This window comes from Schistocerca piceifrons, chromosome 2, assembly GCF_021461385.2.
Source record: "Schistocerca piceifrons isolate TAMUIC-IGC-003096 chromosome 2, iqSchPice1.1, whole genome shotgun sequence".
Classification (NCBI taxonomy): domain Eukaryota; kingdom Metazoa; phylum Arthropoda; class Insecta; order Orthoptera; family Acrididae; genus Schistocerca; species Schistocerca piceifrons.
The window spans coordinates 143,475,350-143,501,198 of NC_060139.1; the positions used below are offsets into that span (position 1 = coordinate 143,475,350).

The window sequence follows — 25,849 nt, forward strand, 5'->3', positions numbered from 1 at the left end:
GGCACATAGAGAACACACACGACACAGATCTGTAAGTCCACGGTATTGGTGATAAGTTCAGAAAACCGTCCAGAAACACATGTTCTACAAAACGCCACTGTTTCCTGCGCATGTACCCCGACATCAATATGGGATATCATCACCATGCACACATACACAGGCCGCACAACGGGTTGGCATACTCTGGATCAGGTGGTCGAGCAGATGCTGAAGTATAGCCTTTCATTCTGGCACCAGTGCCTGTCGGAGCTCCTGAAATGTCGTAGAAGTTTGAAGACATATGTCGACCGAGAACATCCCAGACTTGCTCGATGTTGTTTAGGTCTGGAGAAAAGCCAGGCCACTCCATTCGCCTGATGTCCTCTGTTTCAACGTACTCCTCCACGATGGCACCTCGGTGGGACCGTGCGTCATCATCCATCAGGAGGAAAGTGGGACCCACTGCACCCATGAAAAGGCGGACATACTGGTGCAAAATGATGTCCTGATACACCTGACCTGTTACAGTTCCTATGTCAAAGACATGCGTGCGCTTACGTGCACCAATCATTATCCCACCCCACACCATTACCAACCACCTCCATACAGATCCCTTTCAAGGACATTAAGGGGTTGGTATATGGTTCCTGGTTCACGCCAGATGAAAACCCGGCGAGAATCATTGTTCAGACTATACTGGACTCGTCCGTGACCATAACCTGGGACAACTGTTCCAGTGACCATGTACTGTGTTCTTGACAGCAGGCTTTACGGGCTCTCCTGTGACCAGGGTCAGTGGAATGCACCTTGAAGGTCTCTGGGCGAATGAACCATGTCTGTTCAGTCGTCTGTAGACTGTGTGTCCGGAGACATCTGTTCCAATGGCTGTGGTAAGATCCCCAGCAAGGCTACCTGCGGTACTCCGTTGTCGTCTGCTGGCACTGATGGTGAGATATCGGTCTTCTTGTGGTGTTGTACACTGTGGACGTCCCGTACTGTAGCGCCTGGACACGTTTCCTGTCTGCTGGAATCTTTCCCATACTCTTGAGATCACACTTAGTGGCACACGGAGGGACTGTACTACGACCTGGTGTGTTTGACAAGCCTCCAGTCGCCTTAGGACTCTACCAATCGCTGACCGGAGTGGCCGTGCGGTTCTAGGCGCTACAGTCTGGAACCACGAGACCGCTACCGTCGCAGGTTCGAATCCTGCCTCGGGCATGGATGTATGTGATGTCCTTATGTTAGTTAGGTTTAAGTAGTTCTAAGTTCTAGGGGAATGATGACCTCAGATGTTAAGTCCCATAGTTCTCAGAGCCATTTGAGCCATTCTACCAATCCTAACCTCATCAATATGTGTTCTTTGAGCCAATTTCAACTCACAGTCACCATTAGCACATCTCAAAACGTATGCACACTTACTCGCTTCACCGTACTCTGACATGCACCAACACACCTCTGCGTATTAGGACTGCTGCCAGCGCCGCTGTGCGACGACCGCAGTTCAAATGCACCGCATGGTCATACCCCGAGGTGATTTAGACCCGCAAACCTCCCACCAGAGCGTGTTTCACCATGTGTCAGCATCATCCTTAATTTATGAGCATGAGCGTATATCGTTTACGACACATAGTTCAGGAGATATCATCTCACATACATTGAGCTGCATGAAAATGAAACGGCCTGGCGAAATGTTCTAGAGATCGATGTGACGCATGTGTTGAAATACATGTAAAATATGTTAAATAGGTGAGGAATATGTTAGGTAAGTGGGTACGTGAGCAAAGCCAGAGGTAAGAATCTCATTCAATACCTCTGAAACGGTTTCACCCAAAATTGGTACACATATTAGTTACAGTCTGGTAAGAAATACTGCAGGGTTACGAACCACCAGCCTCTTATTGCGGTGATAGTTGTAACATGGAGAGAAAAAAGGGGGTGGAACATACAATGACGGATAAGGATAAATGGGCAAAGATAGGTGGGAGGGAGAGATGAATAGAAAGAGCAGAAGGGCTTATTCACAGGAGAAGGAAGAGGAGGAGATAGAGAAAGGAAAGAGGAGCAGATGGGCAGAGACAAGGGGTAGGAAAAGATATGTAGGGAGAGTGAGGGAAGATATGAACAGGGAGAGGGGCAGGGGGAGATGAGGGGTAGGAGTAGATGAACGGAGAGTGGGTGGAGGAGGAGATGGATGGAGAGTCAGGGAGGAGGAGATTGATTGAGAGACAGGGAGGAAAGGTGGAAATAGAGAGGGAAGAGGGGACGAACAGAGAGGAAAGAAACAGATCTACATAAGGGAGAGGAGGAGGAGGGGGAGGAGTAGATAGATAGATGGGCAGTAGGTGGTGGATGAAGAGTCAGAGTGAAGGAGGAAGACAGAGATTTGGGATGGAGAAGATGATGGAGATGGTTTGGAGGAGGATATGAAGATAATGAGGAGGAAGGAAGAGATAATAGGAGATTGGAATAAATACATACCCGTGCACCGTTTGGTACTCGACTAGTATAACAATCAAATGGAAAATACTTCTTTTTTATCAGATAGTCATTACCGTCCCACTTATAGGTAAACGCAAGTTGGCGCCTGACGGTGGACGCGGAGCACGAGTGGGGCGAGATCTGGGACAACAACGGCTCTGGGAACGGCATCCTGGGCGCGGTGGTGACCGACGTGGCGGACGCGGGCTACGGCGCGCTCTACCAGTGGTTCCACGAGTACCTATTCCTGGACTTCTCGCGGCCCTACATCCGCACCGGCATCACGTGCCTGGCGCCGCGGCCGCGCCCGCTGCCGGGCTGGCAGGTGCCGCTGCTGCCCTTCTCGGCCCACCTCTGGGCCGCCGTCGGAGCCTCCGTCCTCGTCGCCACCGCCGCCCTCTTTGCTGCCAGGAGGAGCTCCGACAGGATGCTCGGTGGGCCACGCTTCTCGTTCTCTACTACCACGGATTAGGCCCCCTACTAGGTCGCTGAGAAGAAAGGGGCGCCCAAAGTGTGGTGTCACCGCCAGACACCACACTTGCTAGGTGGTAGCCTTCAAATCGGCCGCGGTCCGTTAGTATACGTCGGACCCGCGTGTCGCCACTATCAGTGATTGCAGACCGAGCGCCGCCACACGGCAGGTCTAGTCTAGAGAGACTCCCTAGCACTCGCCCCAGTTGTACAGCCGACTTTGCTAGCGATGGTTCACTGACTACATAAGCTCTCATTTGCCGAGACGACAGTTTAGCATAGCCTTCAGCTACGTCATTTGCTACGACCTAGCAAGGCGCCATGTTCAGTACTATTCTGAACAGACAATATTGTGAATCATGTATCGTCAAGAGCGACGTTCATCATTAATGGATGAAAGTTAAGTATCTAATTGCGTCCGCTTTCTGAAATCTCATTGCTTGTCATGTTCCAGACCTCACGTCAGTATAGTTCTTTCCTCCTCACGCCAGCCTGCGTGAGCTAAAACGCGTGCATTTCGGCCTCCTCTCGTAACACGGTGTTGGCTCTTCTGCCAACACAACACAAAGACCTCAATGAGGACTGGAATCTTTCGATGGACTTGGTCACAAAAAATACAAAAAAAATTCAAGTACGAGGTTAACGAAACAGCTCTGTGTAACCTCCCAAAAGGTTCAAATTGTTTCCGTTTATAATACTAAGGTTTTGCATGATCAATTTTTTTCAATAATAAAGAACAACAACCTCAATCTGTATTCAGTGATTGAGCATAACACAAAATTAATTTTATTGTTGAGTTACTACAGCACATAAATCATGTTATCGACAGCCATTAACGCTTCTGCCATCAGTCTGTCAAGTAAATTAACATAAACAGTGTTAAGGGATACAGATTTACGTTGTTTGCTTCCTTAAATAACTATTCAGATTTACCTGAGGAACAACAATTTTTGAGACACATTTTCCTTCGGAAACGTATTCAGGATTTTTATCTGTGTCCTACGGCGGAGGTTAGAGTCCTCTCTCGGGCGTGGGTGTGTGTGTTTGTCCTTAGGATAATTTAGGTTCAGTAGTGTATAAGCTTGCGGACTGATGACTTTAGCAGTTAAGTCCCATAAGATTTCACACACATTTGAACATTTTTTTTATCTGTGTCATAATTCCCTACATGATCTCAGATTTGTACAAATCGTGACAAATGCATTTTCATAGCAGTAACACCCTAAAAAGCACTCCGTCTTCAGGCCACAAGTGGCCCATCTGGACCATCCGACCGCCGTGTCATCCTCAGATGAGGATACGGATAGGAGGGGCGTGTGGTCAGTATACCGCTCCCCCGGCCGTTAGGATGGTTTTCTTTGACCGGAGCCGCTACTCTTCGGTCGGGTAGCTCCTCAATTGGCATCACGAGGCTGAGTGCACCCAGAAAAATTGCAACAGCGCATGGCAGCCAGGACGGTCACCCATTCAAGAGCAGTCACACCACAAACGTTACTGAAAGTCAGGTTTTTGGCGTTTACCACTGTTTACCTACCCATTCGCTGACAAATTTGATGTTGGTGAGAATCTGTAACGTGAGACAGAGCTGTCATTTCTCTGTTTATCGTGGAGCTATCAACTAATATGAATAATGCACATCACGTACTACATTTTACAGAGGTCTTTGTATTATTTGCTAGGTTATTAACGTATAACATGAACAGATACGTTGATGTTAAGCTCCCTTGGGGTGCACTAGATGTTACACGAACAGGAACAGGTAGAGCTACATTATGACAAACTGATAGTGAATTGCAAAACTAATACCTCAGCATTTCCATCCTGTGCGACATGTTGATTAAAATTTCATCACTATGTGAGCTTATTAGCAGTATTTTCAGTACAGAGGATAGCCGTTCGTATAGGTGAAGAACGACTTGAGTATATGGTGTCTTTCGGATGTGTCTTTACTGGCAACACACAATGTCAGAAGTATCTCCACTTTCAGCTTATTCACATAGTTCGGACTTTGAGGAGGATCGGATCATTGTCTTGTGGCATGGGAGCATCATACCGATAGATCCATTCATGACGATATGGACTCAGGACAGCTGTGTGGCTAGAGTATGCACGAATTCCTCCAGTTGGACTACATCTCGAGACCATCGTATTTTCGTACGTCTGGCTGTGACAAATAGACAAATTACAACAGCAGTAACCTGACCAGAGGTTACTGGCAGAGTGTCGCCACGAACCGTCGGGAACAGATTACTGCAACATCGATGAAGAACTCGATTATTCATGTAGTGTTCATTGCTGATCACCACTGACAACAGAGACCTGCAGGCTGTAGAACCCGAGTCAACTGAGTGAGGTACTACGTTGTTTAGCGACGAGACTAGCTTTTTTTTCTTTTTTCTTTTTTTTTTGGGTAGTCAGATCATTGCCAACCAATCCGTAGACTACCTGGTGAAATATCATAGGAAGTAGCAGTTCTCGAGACCAGTACTTCTCCAACAACTCTAAATATGGTCTGGGTAGCTATTGTGAGAGGCATGTTCAGAAACTAAGTGTACCGCAACCATAAATGGCTGTGGTTTTTGACCAAGAAGGGCTGTGATTTTTTATTTTTTGAGAGTTGTAAATCCTGAATGGTGGAGAGTATCCCATGATCAGAGTGAGCATCGCAGAATCATGGTAGTACGTAACCTCACGTTGTCGGTTCAAATAAATGTTCAAATATGTGTGAAATCTTATGGGACTTAATTGCTAAGCTCATCAGTCCCTAAGCTTACACACTACTTAACCTATAGTACCCTAAGGACAAACACACACACCCACGTCCGAGGGAGGACTCCAACCTGCGCCGGGACCAGCCGCACAGTCCACGACTGCAGCGCCTTAGACACGTTGTAGTTTGCATTTGCGTGAAACATGTTGATAAAAAATCCCACTCTCTAATCGCGGAAAGAATAGCACGTACCGAATTTTTTCGCGAATCAGAACGGTTTATGGGTGAAGGTGTCACGAACAGAAATCGTGTGTTTAAGTGGTGCAGGAAGTGTACTAGAGGCAGAACAACTGTTCGTGGCCAACAGCGGAGTGGAAAACCTCCAATTTTGACTGATTAATGGGATTTCAAAACATGTGACAGAGCAGCACAAGAAAAATGTCATCAGCAACGCTCGCGAGATGCTCCAGCGACTTGAATTATAAAGTGAGGTTTTTCTGAGCCATACTGCGACAGAGATAAGAATTGAGTGGCTCATTACACGCCTGATACGAGAAGACAGTCATTATAGCGGCGTCATTTCCCATGTGAAAAAATTTTAAAACCAAAATTTCATGCAAAACGATCATAGCCTCATTGTTTTGTGACTGAAAACATATAATTTTGATCAAATATCTGCCTGAGGGAAGTGCATTAATACACAACGATATTACTGTATCCTAAAGAAACTAAAAGAAGCTTTCAAAACAAAGGTGGGGGGGGGGGGGGAGGCTTATGGGCGCTCAATATCGAGGTCATCAGCGTAAAACAAAAGTGGGGAGTAGTGAGGAGATAAGTAATTAGTTACGTGACAAAGTCTGTCCTCCTTAGCCTTATTCAATGCGCTCTTTGACTTATTTGTTTGGCATGTTTTGAAGCGACCCCCGTATTCCCCTGACTTGTGGCCTTCAGATTATCATCCTTTCACCTCCCTGAAGGGGCGCCTGAGTGGAATGAAATTTTGAATCTACGAGCAGGCGCAGAAAGAGGTTCTGGAGGAAGGAGCTAGTGGGAGGAGGACATAAAGAAGCTTGTGCCATGGCCTACCATATGCATTGAACGGGCAGGCGATTATGTGGGAAGTCAACAAAGGTATGGACAATATCCTGTACTATTTTGCAAAGACACGTTTTCTGAAAGAAAGTATAAAAATCTCGTACGCTTACTTTCTAAACAGGCCTCGTATTTGAATAGAGGTCTCATTTGATAACTTAAAAGGAGGCTGAATGCTCACCGGGAGTTAGCAAGAAAGGTAAAACAAATTACCTACCAACCCTAATGAGGATACCACGTGGCGTATTCCAGTTAGATAAAGCAAGACCCCAGACTTTAGTTCACGCTGAAACCACATTGAGGTACGAACGGATTCGTGACCATCTTGTCGGTGGCGTGGTTTGTCATTCATAGACGCTTTTGGAATACGATAGGGAGACGTACACCGCATTGCTACAAGCTTCCAACCACAAATTTTTACGAACTGATGCACCAAGTAGTTTTGGCATGAAAAGAAACTGCTTAAGATGGATAAAATTCGGAGGCTGCTTGCTTCCATGCCGCAGCGAATCCAGGAGTTGATGGTGACAATGATCAGTTAGTGAAATGATAGCAACGCGTGGTGATGGGATCGGTAAGGGGTAAGCCACAAAATACCAAATTCTATCGCAAATTTTATTTTCTTCCCAAAGGTATAGCGTTTAAGCAACTTAACTAAATCTTAGAGTAAATGAACTTGAAACAATATAGAATCAGTATTTAATAAGGACCCAGTAAATGAACTTCAAACAATTTAGAATCAATATTTAATATGGACCCGCGGTCTAGGGGTACGATTTTTGATTACTAATCAGAACGTCCAAATTCCAGAGTTCGAACTGACTCACTGCTTAAATCTACAATAACAATCATCAACAAAAGGCAACCGAGGGCTTCCGGCGTAATAAGTGATCCTTGTTGTGCCAAGAAACTTGTCAAAGAGTGAGGAGAAGCGGACAGAGGTTCAGGCCACTCTCTTGCCCTTGGGGTGAGAAATAGCCCCTAAAAGGCGGAAGCGTCAGCAACGACCTAAGGAATGAGGATGCAGAAGGCTGAATTAAAGCTATATAATGTGTATCCACAGGACACGTGGCCTGTAACTGAGAAAGTTTCATGATAATCTCTCAATTGGCAAAAGACTGCAAAATAGCTCCCCCCCCGGAACTCCGTGAGGGGACTGCCAAGAGGGTGGTGACCATGAGAAAAAGACGGGCCAACCAACAACGACATAACATTCATCGAGTTCGAGGATGAAATGTAGAAGAACTAGCAAAATCTGAAAAGGCTTTCTCTAGATGTAGTGGCGGTCAGTGAAGTGAAACGGAAAGAAGAAAAGAATTTCTCATCAGACGGATATTGGGTTATATCAAAAGCATTAAAAATGGCATGATTGGCGTAGGGTTCGTCATGAATGGGAACGTCCACATTTACATTTATATAGATACTCGGCAAGCCACTGTACGTTCTGTGGCGAAGAGTACCACGTACCATCCTCCCTGTTTCACTCGCAAATAGGGCAGGAGAAACCACTATCTATATGCCTCCGTCTGAGACTAATTTCTCGTATCTTATCTGCGTGATGCTTATACGAATTGCATGTTGGCGGTAGTAGAATCGTTCGGCAGTAAGTTTCAAATGCCGGTTCTCTAAATTTTCTCAATCCTCGAAAAGAACGTCGCCTTCACTCCAGGGAATCCAATTTGAGTTCCCGAAATATCTCCGTAACATTTACGCGTTGTTCGAACCCACCGGTAACAAATCTAGCAGCCCGCCGCTGATCTGCTTCGATGTCTTCCTTCAGTCCGACCTGTAGGACAGAGAGTGAGCTACTGGCAACAGTTAAGTGATAGTATTCATTTCAACGGATTCGGCAGCAAACCAACGATAATTCCGGTGTGCATGACGAGATACAAGCAGAAGATTAAGAGATAGAAAAAATACACTCCTGGAAATGGAAAAAAGAACACATTGACACCGGTGTGTCAGACCCACCATACTTGCTCCGGACACTGCGACAGGGCTGTACAAGCAATGATCACACGCACGGCACAGCGGACACACCAGGAACCGCGGTGTTGGCCGTCGAATGGCGCTAGCTGCGCAGCATTTGTGCACCGCCGCCGTCAGTGTCAGCCAGTTTGCCGTGGCATACGGAGCTCCATCGCAGTCTTTAACACTGGTAGCATGCCGCGACAGCGTGGACGTGAACCGTATGTGCAGTTGACGGACTTTGAGCGAGGGCGTATAGTGGGCATGCGGGAGGCCGGGTGGACGTACTGCCGAATTGCTCAACACGTGGGGCGTGAGGTCTCCACAGTACATCGATGTTGTCGCCAGTGGTCGGCGGAAGGTGCACATGCCCGTCGACCTGGGACCGGACCGCAGCGACGCACGGATGCACGCCAAGACCGTTGGATCCTACGCAGTGCCGTAGGGGACCGCACCGCCACTTCCCAGCAAATTAGGGACACTGTTGCTCCTGGGGTATCGGCGAGGACCATTCGCAACCGTCTCCATGAAGCTGGGCTACGGTCCCGCACACCGTTAGGCCGTCTTCCGCTCACGCCCCAACATCGTGCAGCCCGCCTCCAGTGGTGTTGCGACAGGCGTGAATGGAGGGACGAATGGAGACGTGTCGAGTTCAGCGATGAGAGTCGCTTCTGTCTTGGTGCCAATGATGGTCGTATGCGTGTTTGGCGCCGTGCAGGTGAGCGCCACAATCAGGACTGCATACGACCGAGGCACACAGGGCCAACACCCGGCATCATGGTGTGGGGAGCGATCTCCTACACTGGCCGTACACCACTGGTGATCGTCGAGGGGACACTGAATAGTGCACGGTACATCCAAACCGTCATCGAACCCATCGTTCTACCATTCCTAGACCGGCAAGGGAACTTGCTGTTCCAACAGGACAATGCACGTCCGCATGTATCGCGTGCCACCCAACGTGCTCTAGAAGGTGTAAGTCAACTACCCTGGCCAGCAAGATCTCCGGATCTGTCCCCCATTGAGCATGTCTGGGACTGGATGAAGCGTCGTCTCACGCGGTCTCCACGTCCAGCACGAACGCTGCTCCAACTGAGGCGCCAGGTGGAAATGGCATGGCAAGCCGTTCCACAGGACTACATCCAGCATCTCTACGATCGTCTCCATGGGAGAATAGCAGCCTGCATTGCTGCGAAAGGTGGATATACACTGTACTAGTGCCGACATTGTGCATTCTCTGTTGCCTGTGTCTATGTGCCTGTGATTCTTTCAGTGTGATCATGTGATGTATCTGACCCCAGGAATGTGTCAATAAAGTTTCCCCTTCCTGGGACAATGAATTCACAGTGTTCTTATTTCAATTTCCAGGAGTGTATATGAGGATACTGAACGAGGGATAAAAATCTAATAATCATAGCCGGTAGGAATGCGGTTATAGGGGAACGAATAGGAGAAAGGATTACGGGAGAATTTGTAAATGGCGGTAAGAACGAGATAGGAGGAAGATTAACAATTTCTGCAATAAATTTCAAATAGTAATAGAGAAAGCTTTGTTCAAGACTCATTAGAGGAGAAAGTTGAACTGGAACAGACCCGAACACAGGGAAAGGTTCCAGCCGGATTACACGATGATGAGACAGAGACTTCGAAATCAGATATGGGACTGTAAGGCGTACTCAGGTGCAGATATTTGACTCAGATCATAATTTACTAATGATGAAGAGTAGAGAGAAGGTTCAGAGAATCGTCTGGAAGAAACAGCGCGGAAGGAAGTGGAACACTGAAGTACTGACATCAGACGAGACGCGCTAAAGATGTGGACACTGCGACAAGAAACACCAGAGTAGTCACTTCGGTTGAAGAGGAGTGTAATCTGTGATAGGGCAATCACAGATGTAGGAATGATAAAATAAGGTACAAGGAAGGTATCTGCGAAGAAACCATGTATAGCAAGAGAAATACAGTATAGCCCCAGTAATTCGAACTAATTTGGTCCGAGGCTACCTCGAATTACGAAAATCTCAGATAATTCGGAAATATCACTAAACCGATCGGTAAATCATGAATAAATTATTAATGAACACAATACTACTAAAATCATAAATAAAAAAAATAGTACACACCTGTGTTATATGTACATATATGGCACACACATATCCAAGTGGCAAAAACATAAGTTACATTTTAAAGAATTTGTCCATAATACTCTGGTTTAAAATAGAACCTCGATTTTAGCAGCAATGTCGCGCGGTCTTCTAAGAAGCACTTTGCCCGTTGGAGTAGCTTTCGTTTGCTGCTAGATATAAGGCTATGCCACATCTAACGCTGCGAAATCCTCGGTGTGAGTGATCACTGGTACAATTTCTTCAGGCAGATCCTCGTTATCAGTCTTCATCGGGTTCAAAAAATGGCTCTGAGTACTATGGGACTTAACTTCTGAGGTCATCAGTCCCCTAGAACTTAGAACTACTTACACATAACTAACCTAAGGACATCACACACAGCCATGCCCGAGGCAGGATTCGAACCTGCGACCGTAGCGGTCGCACGTTTCCATACTGAAGCGCCAAGAACGGCTCGGCCACCCCTGCCGGCTCAGCGGGTTCACTAACCATTTCAACAGTTGTAAGATCGGTCACTTCAAAATGTTCATAACTGTTCATCCACTCTGAAACATCACTAGCATTCGCATTTTCACATCCAGCAAGCTTTTTCATCAGTTCTTCCAGTGGTAAGTCATCTTCATCTGTACTGTAGGTATCCGTTTTATTGCGTAATATCGGTTTCTAAGACTTTTTTAATGTCTCCGCTTTTTGTTTCAGACCGTGAATCGACTATCCAGCGAACTATATCTTTTATTGAAGATTTGTTTTAGAAACTCTTGGTGGTTCCTTCACCTTCATTTGTTTGTAGGATCATTTGAATCAAACGAAAACAAAACCTTTTTTTTTATTACTGTTAGACGACTCGGTCCATAGCCTGTATGATAGTCGTTACGTTAGGGGTAAGAATAATAGGCAAATACTGTGAACCAGCCTTGTCAAGCCTTAAGATTGCTTTCAAAAGCAAGCACTTTTTCCTTCGGTATCTTTTGGTCTCTGGAACAAAATCTTCGAAGAACCACTTTTTAGAAACATCCAAGCAGATTTTTGGTGGACATACGTAACAGGCAGTGCAGAACCAGCGATATTTTTTAGAACTCTCGGCTTAGCAGACTTCCCTATTACCACCAGCTTCAGTTTATGGTTTCCATTAGCGTTCGATGTAGCAAGATCTCTTCATGTTTTTTGTACGCCAGGAGAGCCTTTTCTCCTTTTGAGGCTAGAGTCTTAGATGGAAGCGTTTTATAATTTAGATCTCTTTCATCATAGTTATACAGCTGATGAGGAGTAAGGCTTTCCTTGCAGTAAAATCGTCCTCAACTTCCTTTAACTCATCTGTAATTAATACAACTTATTCTTGCCGAATAGGCCCTAAAATTAGATTCGCTTTTTGTCTTTGTTGAGTAAACCAAACGAACAAAGCTTTATTCGTTTTTTCTTACTCAAATATTTACTGACTTCTGTTCAAGTGACGAAATAGAACACTTGTTTGAAGAAAACGTCTCAATTTGGTCTCTGTTTCTACGTCAATCTCTCATTGTCGCTTCACCGATTCCGTACTCAGCAGCAAGTTTTTATAAGTTTCCCCTTTGTCTTGTCTTTAAAGCATCCAGTTTCACATTGAGCGTCACAAACTTTCTCTTACCTCTACCACTCATTGTAATTTGCGAATTAAAACATTAAGAAACACACAGTTGGAGATATCCAGTACGCTGTACATACATATAACACTTTAAAAATAACGAGACACAGGTGGGCTCACTACAGTACGGATGTAACCACACAACCAACTACAGTACATATAACAATGATCAGCCAAAGTGGTAAAATGTGTACTGTGCGGTTACTTAGGTGTACTGTAATTTAATGTCCACAGTTTCTGAATAGGCACAACAGTAGGGGTAACAGTAAGGGAGGTATGCACTGTACGACTGTATGTCAGGCGCTTCCAGTTAGTGAAGGGTCGACAAAGGCAGATCAAGCACAGTCCCCGAAATCTGACAGTACCTGTCCATCAACAATACAAATGCATTAACAGTCTGAGGCCAAGGTTATTTCTGTGCATTATGAACGGAAACCCGTGGGACAACACCTGTGTTGTACATGGAAAATTGAAAGGAAGTTTAGAATGTAACACATTCGAAAGTGGGTAAAACTTAGATGCGGACTACTTACAACTTATGAAACGTGTCTTTACTCTAGTTTAATGTATAATTTTAATTGTCTTAAGACCAGCTCGAATTACACGGAACCTCTAAACACAGGGGCTCGAATTAGCGGACCTTCAATTGATCAACGAAGGAACGATGTACGAAAATGTTCAGGGAAAGACGCGAATACAGGAAAACAAATCCCTCAGAAATGAAATGAAGAGGGAATGTAGAACAGGTAACAAGGAATGGCTGTAGGAAAGATGAGAAGAAATCTAATAAGAAACGATCTTTGGGAGGATTTCCGAGGAGTACTGCTATCTTTGATGTAATCGTGTAGCGATATTGTACATTTTACTTAGCACTGGCTTGTGGAATTTTCGAGTTGACCTCGACTTTTCTCTGGATGAAGCATTGTCTTGTTGTGTAACGTCAACAATGACCCTGAGATACTGGTTTCGCGCTAGTTAGTGTGGACAGGATCGTTGTTGAGCTTTAGCAAAAGCGGTGGCATGCAGCCGCATCACGGATACATACGTAGTATAAAGAATTAGCTAGATTGTACAATTAAGAGTTGGTTTGTTGGACAAAAGAGTTTGAGTAATTCAGTTATTTGGCAGAAGGGCGCGCGGGTTTAGTTTTGAGATTTATAGTTAAACCAGTATCGTGTTTGTTAATCTTCGACTTTCGTGGAGGAATATATTAATGGTAGAACTTGAATGAAAATGCTTCCAAGTTCGGTGATTACTTATTTAATTACCGTGAAAACGCGACGTAGTACTGGCTACTTAAGTACAAATGTGACAGGAGTTTATCTCTTAACACAAGACTGCATGAGTTTAGTCATTGTTAGGGAAGTGTGCTATGTGCTAAACAGACAATAAAACAAAGTAATTTGACTGGTTCTGTTATTATTTCAAAGTGATATTTTTCATTTTCCTTAACTGAACGACTCGTATTCTTATTAGGCACGTGACCTTGTTTATTTCGTAACAAAAAGCGTTCTCTCAGTAAACGCATCAAATCACGATCCGAAAGATGCAATTAAATACGTTAACAAACTAAAGAGACAGGGACATATTCATTACAAACTGAGTAAGCTTATAGAAAAGTCAAAACAACCTTCAGTGGAAAAAAAAGTGGTTACATTAAGCGTGCAAAGGGAATTCCACGGTTAAACGCAGGTGAGGGAGCCAAAGAGTCCATTGAAGGCCTCTCTGAGCGGTAGAACATTTGTGATAACTTGATAAAAGAAGAAATTGAAGTCAATATGGAAGACATAAGCGATCAAATATGAGTCACAATTTATAAGACCTCTAGAATCAAATAAGGCTGATGTGATGGATAACATTCCATCGGAATTTCTAAAGCCATTGGAGTACGTGGCAACCAAACGACTATTAAAGTTGGTGTATTGAATCTATGAGACTGGCGATGTCTCATCACACTTTCGGTAAAATATCATTCACACAATTTCGAGAACACCAAGTGTAGTTACTGGCGAGAACAATCACACAATCAACTTAAAAGCTCCTGCATCCAAGCTGCCGACAGGAACAATATGTAGAAGAATGGAAAAGAAAACTGAGGATCTGTTAGGTGACTGTCAGAGTGACTTTAGGAAAGGTAATGGGACCAGACAGCCAGTTCTAACATTTTCAGTGATGATGAAGGCTAGACTGAAGAAAAATTAAAACACATTTCTTGGATTTGTCTGCCTGGAAAAAGCGTTCGACAACGTAAAATTCTGCAAGATCTTCCAAATTCTGATAAAAATAGGAATGATCTACAGGGAAAGACGCGTGATGTACAGTTCGTGCAAGAACCAGGAGGGAACAATAAGACTGGAAAACCAAGGATTAAAACGGGTGTAAGACAGGGATACAGTCTTTCCGTCCTACTGAACAATCTATACACCGCAGGAGTAATGACGGAACTAAAGGAAAGTTTCAAGAGTGAGATTAAAATTCATGGTGGATGGTTGTCAGTCATGAGATTTGATGACGACATAGCTACTTTTAGTGAAAGTTAAGTAGAATTACAGGATCTGCTGAGCAGAATGAATAGTATAATGGGTACGGAATATGGATTGTGAGGAATCCAGGAAAGGAAAAAATGTAATGAGAAGCAGCAGAAATAGAATGGCGAAAAAATTATCATCAGAATTAGCGCACGTCATAGACTAAGTGAAGGAACTGTGCTACCTTGGCAGCAAAATAAACCAAGTCGGACGAAGCAAGGAGCACGTAAAAAGGCTAACACAGACCAAAGAAGTCTACTGGTATCAAACATAGGCTTTAATTTGAGGACGAAATTTCTAGAATGCACATTTGAAACACAGCACTGTACGACAATGAATCATGGATAGTGGTAAAATTGGAACAGAAGAGAATCGAACAGTTAGAAATGTGGCGTTACACAGAACGCTGAAAATTTGGTTGACTGATGAAATAAGAAATGAGAAGGTTCTCCAGAGAATGAGCGAAGAAAGGAACATATTGAAAGTATAACCATAAATATCCATTATGTAATGAACATTACCACAAAATTTGTTACATTTCGGGCTGATGATTTATGTAATAATTTCAATCTCTGTCAGTGTATTTCATTTGCTGTAGATGAATCCCCTTGCAACTTACAGGGTTCGAAGGTAGTTTTGTAAGGGAAACATATGTAGAAATGAGACGATTTGGTACTACGTCAAAAATGAACTCATTATTGGTGGTGAAATAGTGGCGAAACACGTATGGTTTTCTAAGAGACTTCTTTTCTATTACTTTATTAACGTGATGAGTAAGAAGCGGGGCTGCATTTACAGGCAGCAGTGTCGTAGGCCAGAAATTTTTCGGCAGAAGCCCTTCCTCACATCCTCAGAATTCTTTGGTTTTAGATTTTCGAGATACTTTTCGGCTGTTATTGTTACCAGCTATGCTCTCTGTTTCTTCCATTCCAAACGTTTCAAGCTCCAGGCTCCCATCACAAGCTTTCTTCAACAACAAAACCAGCAACAATGTAGCTATCACTCGTAGCCATATTGTCATGAGAGGTGGCGCAACTTTATATTAACAAAGGAGGAAGTTGTTCATTTTAGCTGTCTCACTTGCAGGCTGTCACAGATGATAACTGTGATTACTGCGAGGGTTAGTCTTGAGTCCTGCTGCCGCAGTTTTGTCGGTAGAACACTTGTCCGCAAGAGACAAAGGTCCAAGATTCGAGTCCGGGTACGGCATAAGACTTTAATCTACTCGGAAGTTTCAAATCAGGAACAGATTCCGCTTCAGAGTGAAAATTCATTCTCGTCTCTTGTTTTCTGTGATTTGTCGCAATGTGTAACAGCTTAAATCGCTTTGTTATTTGATGAAGATGGCTATTTTTTGCTTTGGTCTATTTCCTGCACACCGAGAACATCACTCATAAAATTACGTAAATATTATCTTAAAATATTCCCCATTTTTCCGAAGATATCGGAGTTCCCAAGAGAAAAATAACTCTGCTTTCATCCTATAGCTGTTTCATTGACTTTCATTAAATGTCGAATGATGTACCGCCGGTGGACAAAAGCCATCGGTGAGTGGATTACAGCTTATACAGTGCGGACATCGGTGCGCACGAGTGCACAAGGGGTATTAGCGTTAATTAGTTATATCGAATATCGAAATAATATATATATATATATATATATATATATATTTATTTATCTCATACGCATGAAAGCGTCTAATAACGTATCAAATGCAAAGGTCAAAATATCAGCACCTTGCTACGCGATTTAAAAAATGAAATTTAACAACTTCACACAGTAAAATTACACTGTGATTATTAAAGTATTAGCTCATGCGAGGGGTGTAGCATTCCATATTATTTGCTATTGAACTAGCCCAGGTGTGTAATGTTTATCATAGATAAAGTCATTCTATAGATGATATTTTTTTCTCTCCTACCACCGCCTCATCACTCTCTATTTAGTAGTCTATATGTCTGTTTAATAACTATTTTGTCCTCATCGGGGAATGTGTTGTGAGAGTTGTGTGCCACAAACACATCCAAAATGAACTTACTCTCGGCATCAGACACTAATTTTTAATGATTAATGGTTTAACTGGAAATCCAAAAACAATCAGCTAGAAGCTTACGTTAAATACAATTTGTCGTCATACAACATAAGATTTTGTAACGTTAAAGGGCTTACTACTTCACAGATATTTTTCAATTAATAAAATATTCCGGGCTATTATGCCGTGGTCTAACGGATTTCACCTAACTGAAGTGAGATCCCTTAGACCACGGCGTAATAGCACGGAATATTTTATTAATTGTGACAGTTCCGGCCGGCCGTGAAAGTTTACACTTTACAATTAGATGTTCTTCACTCATTCAGACACGCCTATTTTACATATTTTTACACCAGTCGGTGACGGTGAAATGCGTAGTCTATGAATGGTTTACGTATTTAACCGGATAATTGTGTTATTTAAGATAAAGTTGCAACTACAGTTAGTAACTAAAGAAACGTGAAATTCTTTTCAGAGAAATAACTTTGTCTTCCCCAGGTATCCACAGTCAAATAATTTGAAATAATGACTGTTTGCCAACGTTCCACGTGATGTATCTATGTACCGAAAAACGAATCTTTTCCAGAATGACAGTTGAGAATGTTATGAACATATATTAATCTGTCACAACACATTCATAATAAACCAAATAGTACACAACAGGCTACTGTCTGTGGGCAAAAATGTCCGTTACGTAACAAAATTAGTTGTACTTTGGCAGAGAGGTGTAACATTAAATCGTTGCAGATTGCACACTAAGCCAGATGTAGTTGGCACCAGGTCTCCACATACAGGTCAGGCAATTCCTGTAGATTGGAAGAATGAGGAATATCCAAGACTGCAGGGCTAAAATCATAGAGAGGGGAGAGAATCGCACTTCGAGTATTTTCAGATGATGAAACAATGATCGGATATGATTATACTAGGTGGCACGAGTTCCTGATTGGGCAACACGTGAGAGACAAGGTTTCGTAAACTGCTTACGCTTCTGAATCACGACCCAGAAAAAGCTTTCACAATCGTTCGTTACGTGGACGCATTCCGTTCCAGATGTGCAGTTGGCTTGCGTTTTTGTGTACAGTACTAGTTTAGCGCCCGCTGCCTCCTTCGCGTAGACTATATTGGCTGCATGGTTTTCTTGTTAATAGAATTTTTATGTTATTTAGAAATTGTAACATCTTCAAACTTTAAATGCTAATTAAGGTCATAGAAGCATAGTCGTTTCCGAACGTACCTCTGACGAAAAAGCGATTTTGATAACTGGAGACAAGAGGTCTCTCTCTTAATTTCCATTACAACTTTCATCCTCTACCCAAATTTATTTGTAAGTCAAATACTAATGATCATCGCATTAAATACGTTGTTGCATAATGAAGTTTTTTCCTTAAAATTTTCATCCTCTATTTCTCCCCCTTAAGGGCTGAATATCCAAAAGACACTGAAATACATTTCTTTTTATTTCTAATCAAGAAACTAAATACAAATTTTCTGAGATTTAGTCTCGAAAACCCTTTTGTAATGAAACACTTCCATAAAATCTCTCGCCCCCTATTTTAACCCCTTGGGGGTCGAATATCCAAAAAACACTGTACACTGTAACAATTAGGTTTTTTATTTTCAAAACAGAAGCCAAAAGCAAAATTTCTTTAATTTAGTTTTAAAAATGGTTTCATAACGAAAAATTTGCTGAAAAATTTTCAACCTCTTTTCCATCCCCTTAGAGGTTGAATATCGAAAACACTGAAATACTATTTTTTGTATTTGTGATCGGGAAGTGAAATATCATTTTCATTGTGTAGCTTTAAAAATGTCTTAGTGGTAGTTTAATAATATTTGTTTAAAAAACATTTTTCCACCCCCTGTTTCACCCTCATAGCGATTAAAATTCCAAAGGTACTGAAACAAGTTTTTCTCCATTTCTCATCGAAAAACTAAATACTAATTTTTGTAGTTGTAGCGTCAAAACTTCCATAATAGAGACGTATTTTCAAGAAATCCTTTCGTCCCCTATCTAACGCCATTAGGGATGGAATAAAAAAAAATCCGTCCGTAAACAACACCTACAGTATAAGCTCAACGTCCTCTCCAGATTTTAAGTTTCTATCCGTGGCGTTTTGGGCTGAGCGATGATGGGTCAGTCAGTCAAGATATTTCCTTTTATGTATAAAGATTTACGACCATCTCCTTACAGAAAGTATGAAAACGTAACAAATAGCCAATGTAACTACAGGAAAAAATAGAAGCGGCGAAATCAAATGGATCAAATGGCTCTGAGCAGTATGGGACTCAACTGCTGAGGTCATTTGTCCCCTAGAACTTAGAACTAGTTAAACCTAACTAACCTAAGACATCACAAACATCCATGCCCGAGGCAGGATTCGAACCTGCGACCGTAGCGGTCTTGCGGTTCCAGACTGCAGCGCCTTTGACCGCACGGCGAAGCGGCGAAAAATAGCGGTATTTCCACAGTGAGAGGTTGCTAGTAAGACTGTGACCACAATGCTTTAGTGACATATAATCCGTTTCGGCTGATAGACAATAAAAGATAATGTACAATAAAAATAACGAGTGTTACAGCAAGCTTTGTTATCGTTGATGTACTTTTATCTGTCTCTTCTAAAGGCTAGTAGACACTATGATATGCCTGATAAAAATGTCCGGTATGATATTTAAAACTAGCTATTTATATGCGTCAATAGAACAATATCTACTCTACACGTTAGCCTGGTATTCATCATGTTTCAAGACGCACAAAAATTCTACTCCCGTCTTGTAACAAAATGGTAAATATCCTCAATGTTGCGTACACTCTGTCTATAAACCCATTTTTTTCTATGTACACTGTACGAAGCCCTTCATCTGCAATTTCGTGTCCAAAGACATCAGAATTAATACCTGAATGCCAAATGAAACTGCATTTGAGTTGTGGTTTCGTTATACGCTAAGATCTTGGAAGATTTTACAACAAGTATGCGAATGGGGATCGAAGCGCTGTGAGTTCTCCCCACAGCGATGGATAAGACATTTCCCTATAACATCACTTCTTGTAGAAGAGCCAGTCCAGCAGATATGCAGGAGAGGTCTGAAAGATAGTAGAAGAGCTATTGCCAAAAACAAAGCTGTAAGTGAGGGGGTCGTGAGTTGTGTTTTAATCTGGCAGGAAGTTTCAAATTAGCCCAGATTCCGCAGCAGAGTGGAAATTCATTCACGCAGAGACTGGCCGCGCCATTATACCCCTGTGTAACTTGTCTAATTCTCTAAGTCAGCGCATTTGATGTGGAGAAAGTCAACAAGAGCTGCTGATGGAATAAGATGATAAGCTTAAACATTATAACTACTTCCCACCGCGACGGTGGATGCGGCCTGGTGGCGTTGCGGGCTCATGATGCGGTAACAGAAGTATGGAGGCGGAGCAGAGACGCACGGGTATCACCTCAGCGAAGATACGCAAATGGGGAAATTCCTCGAGATAAGCGACTCTGACGAAGGACAGATTACTATTACGCAGATCCTGTGAACCAGTATCTAGAAAATGGCTCTGTTGGTCGAATGGTCATATGGTACTGTCGGGAGCATACATAGAAGGAGGTAGAAGGATAGTGGAACTACCACTTGGCACTAAATGGTTGAACGCCCACGATACTTCACATAACGTGGGTTCAAATGGCTCTGAGCACTATGGGACTTAACTACTGTGGTCATCAGTCCCCTAGAACTTAGAACTACTTAAACCTAACTAACCTAAGGACATCACACACATCCATGTCCGAGGCAGGATTCGAACCTGCGACCGTAGCGGTCACGCGGTTCCAGACTGTAGCGCCTATAACCGCACGGCCACTCCGGCCGGCCATAACGTGGGGTTCGGAGGCTTATCTGCTTTGTAAAGAGGGACAGTTGGTGATCTGTGGTATCACTGTTGAAAGAGCACGCTGTTCGTTTCGGAGCACATAATTCATAGCACATTCTTGAACAGGGAGCTCCGCAGGATACTACCCATACGTGTTCAGCCGTTCATCCAACGACATCGACAATTACGACTGCAGCCGGCACTGGATCATCGGCAGTCGAACGTCAATCAATAGAAAAGTGTGGGCTCTTCGGGGCAATCACGTTTCTGCTACACTAGGTTGATGGTCGTCTCCACAAACGTCATCATCGAGGTGAACGGCGGCTCGAAACATGCAGCGCGCCACGGACGCAGGCTGGCGGGAGCATTATTTTCCTGCGCTTTCATGCGACCTGTGGTAGTAATCGAAGACACGCTTACAGCTGCGAACCGCCTGCATCCGTTCACGCTTTGTGTCTTCCCTAATGACGGTGTCATCTTTCAGCAGTATAATAATGCGTGTCTCGAAGTCATAATCGTACTGCAGTGGTTTGAGGAGCATTATAGTGAACTCACGTTGATGTCTCAGCCACCAAATTCTCCTGATGCAAATCGTATGGAACCCATCTGGGTCTGTATCTGGCTCCATCGCCGCGTACGCAAATCAGCGACCCGTTATTTACGCGAATTGCATTACCTGTGCGTAGACATCTAATGCGACATACCTCCACAAACCTACCAACAAACTGTCGTATGCCTGATAATGGTGTATTTCGTGCATAAGACGGACAAACAAGCTATTCAGCAATTGGCCATAACATGTTTGATTCATCACTGCAATCCTTCAACCATTATTAGTTTCGAGTTATCGATTATCATCAGGTAACATGAAAATTAGAACCAGGTTGCATGCAATCGTTAATAATGACTTGTTAAGAAATATGAAACAAATCGGTCTTGGGTTTTATTTTAATTATTTAATTTAACTTTACTCCTTTATTTTTATTTTTATGCTACTCTAACACCTGTACGTACAGGGCAAGGTAAATAATATTCTGTTACCTGTTGGTGATCGATCGATCGAAGCTGATAATGAATAAGGCATTGTTTTAACAATATCTATTGATGTTTCTTAAAGATGACCTTCTTAAAATATCTGTGGTGCACGCCCTGCACAAAACAGCCCATATCGTTCCAGTTGTCTTTTTACGTACGACGTGCAATGCGATTGTTAGCCATCTGGGGAATCTGAGATTAGTGACAGCGACTTTACAGGGGAAGACGCGGTACGCGCAGCCGCAGGCAGCAGGTACTCTACAATAGAAGACTGCTTCTTTCGGTCGGTGGGCCTGCTGGTGTTGCAGACGCCGGACGTGGAGCGGCGCCACACACGTGTCGTGGGCCCCACGCGCCACGTGCTGTCCTGGCTGCTGATCGCCTACCTGCTCGTCACCGCCAGCTACGGCAGTGGACTCTCCTCCGTGCTCACCGTACCAAAGTAATGCACATATCTAACCAAAGGACAAAATTACTCTCCATTTATCTGAAATTCTGGCCATAAGGCAGAGGGGGGATTCAGAGGGGTTGGAAGTTATCAAACCTCTGCTCTTTAACCTGGGATTAAATTATTTGAAAAAACGAGGCGTATTCCAAAACTAAGGTCAGAAGAATCTTCAGTTGCTGAAATTCACGGTGAATTATGCCTTGTGAGTAGACGTGAAATAAACAGTGTCGTACAAGTTCGACACGGTGCCGAGAATTTCAAAATGGCCGCACAAATATTCACGATGACAGTGGAGTGGCAGGCCCAGTATTTGGGCCGGCGACATCGTTGATAATGCGAACCAATAAGGTCCAAGTGATCGGCAATTGACGGTTAGTGGTCAGGCCAATGAATTCCAAAATGTGGTTCCAACCTCAGTTTACAGAATTGTCTTTGAACAGGTTGGATATCACAAACCATGTGCCAGGTGGTTTCCAAAAATGCTCACTGATCAGCACAAAGAGCAAAGAATGCGTAAACACACCAGTGTTTCGAGCCCGATAGACAAGATGGAGATGATTTGTTTTCCCACATTGTTACAGATGACGAGACGCAAATGTCGTACACCAACAGTCAATGCACTGGCGCCATTCAAGTTCACCAAAACCAAAAAAGTTCAGCCAATCTCAGTTCTCGACTCGAAAAATGATTGCTACCGTTTTTTTGGGACGAGGACCCTTCCTTTCGAGTGATTTCATGGGCCGCGTGTCAGCAATTGCAATTGACGTATGCTGTGAAAGCAAACCAATCACAATGATCCAAAATCGAGGTCGCGGAAAACTGTCGTGTGGCATGGTCCTCCTACACGACAACGCACGCCCTCACACCGCTACCAAGATTAAGTTAGAGGAACTTTGTTGGGATCGTTTTTATCATCCTCCGTACAGTCCCGACCCTGCACCAAGCGACTGTTTTCTCTTCTTGCATTTGAAAATACGACTAGGTTGACGATTTCAAAACGACGATGAACTCAAGACTGCCGTTAGCAGTTGATTCAGTTCCCAGGCGGCAGACTTCGGTGCAGAGGGGTTGAAGAAGCTGGTGCAGCGTTACAGAAAGTGTGTAGGTGTGAATGACAATTACGTGGAAAATTAAAGTAGATTTGTAGTAAAATATTACTGTCAGTAGAAACCTTTTTACATGACCTTATACTTTATGATCAAACATAATACGCCTCGTAATACAGAAATTAACAAGAGGAAATAATTGTGAATGTATGATATTTTATGAAATATTCCTACGGTATATTAAATAAATATTACTTGTAACATTTAAATTAATAAAGCTTACGAGGTAACGCATATTACTATGGGTCTGTGGCCACCGTATATCCTCTCAGTACACACTGCTGCTATGCTGTAGGTACGAGCCGCCCATCGACAGTGTGCGCGACCTTTACGAGAGCGGCATTGAGTGGGCGGCCACCCACGAGGCGTGGGTGTTCTCGCTCAGGGAAGCCACTCAGCCGGTAATCACTGACCTTTACCACCGCTTCCGAGTCCACAAGGAGGACGTCCTGCACGCCAGGACCGTCGCCAGAGACCTCGCATACTCTATCGAACGGCTGCCAGCAGGTGAGAGTTTGTGTGCACTTTGTGTCAAATTGTGTGCCATCTGTTTCAACCCCTCATTGCGTTTATTGTCCTCTATCTTTTCTTGTATCAAATTTCTCATTTTATTTACACTAACATAAGATTTACTTTAGTACCTAATTAGCTCTTAAAAAGAGTATTGGAATAAAACAATTTTTAGAACTCGTTGCAAAACACTGAACCCATGACAGTTTGTGATCCTACCTTGCATGCACAGTCACACCTTACGTTGAGCTTGACGTTGATATGAAAACTGAAAAATTTTAGAGAAGTAAGTAGAACGCTATGGCAGAAAATAAGGAAGGAAACAATGCTGAAGTTCCACTAGAGAATGACGGTACCAGAAAGTTTTTGCGTGGATGAAGCATGGCTTCTTACTAACAAGGAAAAAATAAGAGTCGAAACCGCCGAAAAGCGATTACTCTGATCAGTGGTGGCGTGTCAGAACGGGAAAGCAATAGAAGTGAAGATATACGGTATATATTAAGCAGTTACAGTTGTAACGTCAAAAACAATAGAATATAGTCTACATTGGAGATATCGTACAGAATGGATGAAAATGGATGTTTTCCAAAATCTGTCGACAGGCAATAAGTCCAGAGTTTTCTGTAGAATTGGCTGACCAAAGGGAAGATGTAAACATGAAGACCGTAGCAGGTCGAGAGTCCCAAAGGATGAGTATGATAAAGGTAATTCAGTGTACTGACTGACATTCCCCAGTCTAATCACACTCGAGTGAGTTGGAAGTTACTACGGATTTAAGATAAAAATACATTATTCTAGACAGTGTACGATGCATCTGCGACAATATATGTCTACGATGTCTCACAAGTTTTCCCGTATGGACGCGTCGCTGGCAACACTGTTCCGATCGAAGTTTCCTGAATTTGTCTGATGGATCAAGTCATGTCATCTTCCTGATGCCTATTCTAGGGCTCCACAACTATGCTGTAGAGAAATTCCCGTATCAACCTGATGTTTCCCTTTTCTCACTTTCTTCTGTATGGTGTGACTCTCAGAGAAAAGTTATTGCCCAAGAAACCCAGCCATGTTTTCGAGTCGGTGATTTGGTGACAAGTTCATGTTGACAGAAATGACTGATATTCTTTACTGAAATTTATATTCGACTAAAGTTATACATTTAGGTAAACTTCTTGTTAGGTCACCCTACTGTAGAGTCGCCAATGAATGTTTGTGTTGTAAGCTGCCATACCTTTCAGAAGTATGCCTAAATGTTCACGCAACATTATAAACACTTTTTACGCCCTGAAATGCCGACCCCGACAGTGAACATGACGCGATGACAATGCGATGTGACCTACTAAATTAATTCAGAGATGGCGAACAAATCACAAGACGTCATGTGTTTCAAAAATATCCCGTAAAGGCTCGATTCGTGCTCGGAGAAATGTCTTTGTATACTGCTGACTTAACTACCTATTAACCTGGAACTAGACATCTTGTATGATGAAATATACGATTTCCGCTACCTTCGTCTCCGTCGACGTGTAATTTGAAGTCTTTAATCAACGCCACCTGACCTGGATTGCTATAATTTCTTTCGGAAAAAAATTCCGGCAGTGCGAGCTTGAGTGGCGTACCTCCTGAGTGAAACTCTGGTCCAGTGAATAGAGGACTTTTTGCATGAAATATAGATTAAATATTCAAACGTGGAGCAAAGGCACACGTTGTATAATTTGCTAACAAAGGGAGGTGTGAGATAATGTGCATGTGCATGAACAGGTGTAATATACAATTTAGCCGTTGTGGCTACTAATAAACATCAAGTTTATTAGCCATAACAAAAGTCCAGTTCCAAACTTTTAACATCTCTTCCGACCATCATGATACAAAAATGAATAAAATAACCTTACAAACCG

At 43.3% G+C, this 25,849-nt stretch overlaps 1 protein-coding gene across 1 annotated transcript in view; it reads left to right on the forward strand.

The window, feature by feature from the left end:
• LOC124775202 overlaps positions 1-25,849 on the forward strand; it is a 116,579-nt gene that overhangs the window by 29,758 nt on the left and 60,972 nt on the right. Inside the window, exons 3-5 of the mRNA XM_047250041.1 lie at positions 2,549-2,894; positions 22,137-22,332; positions 23,740-23,951. Coding sequence (XP_047105997.1) covers positions 2,549-2,894; positions 22,137-22,332; positions 23,740-23,951 — 754 coding nt within the window. The remainder of the gene's footprint in view (positions 1-2,548; positions 2,895-22,136; positions 22,333-23,739; positions 23,952-25,849) is intronic.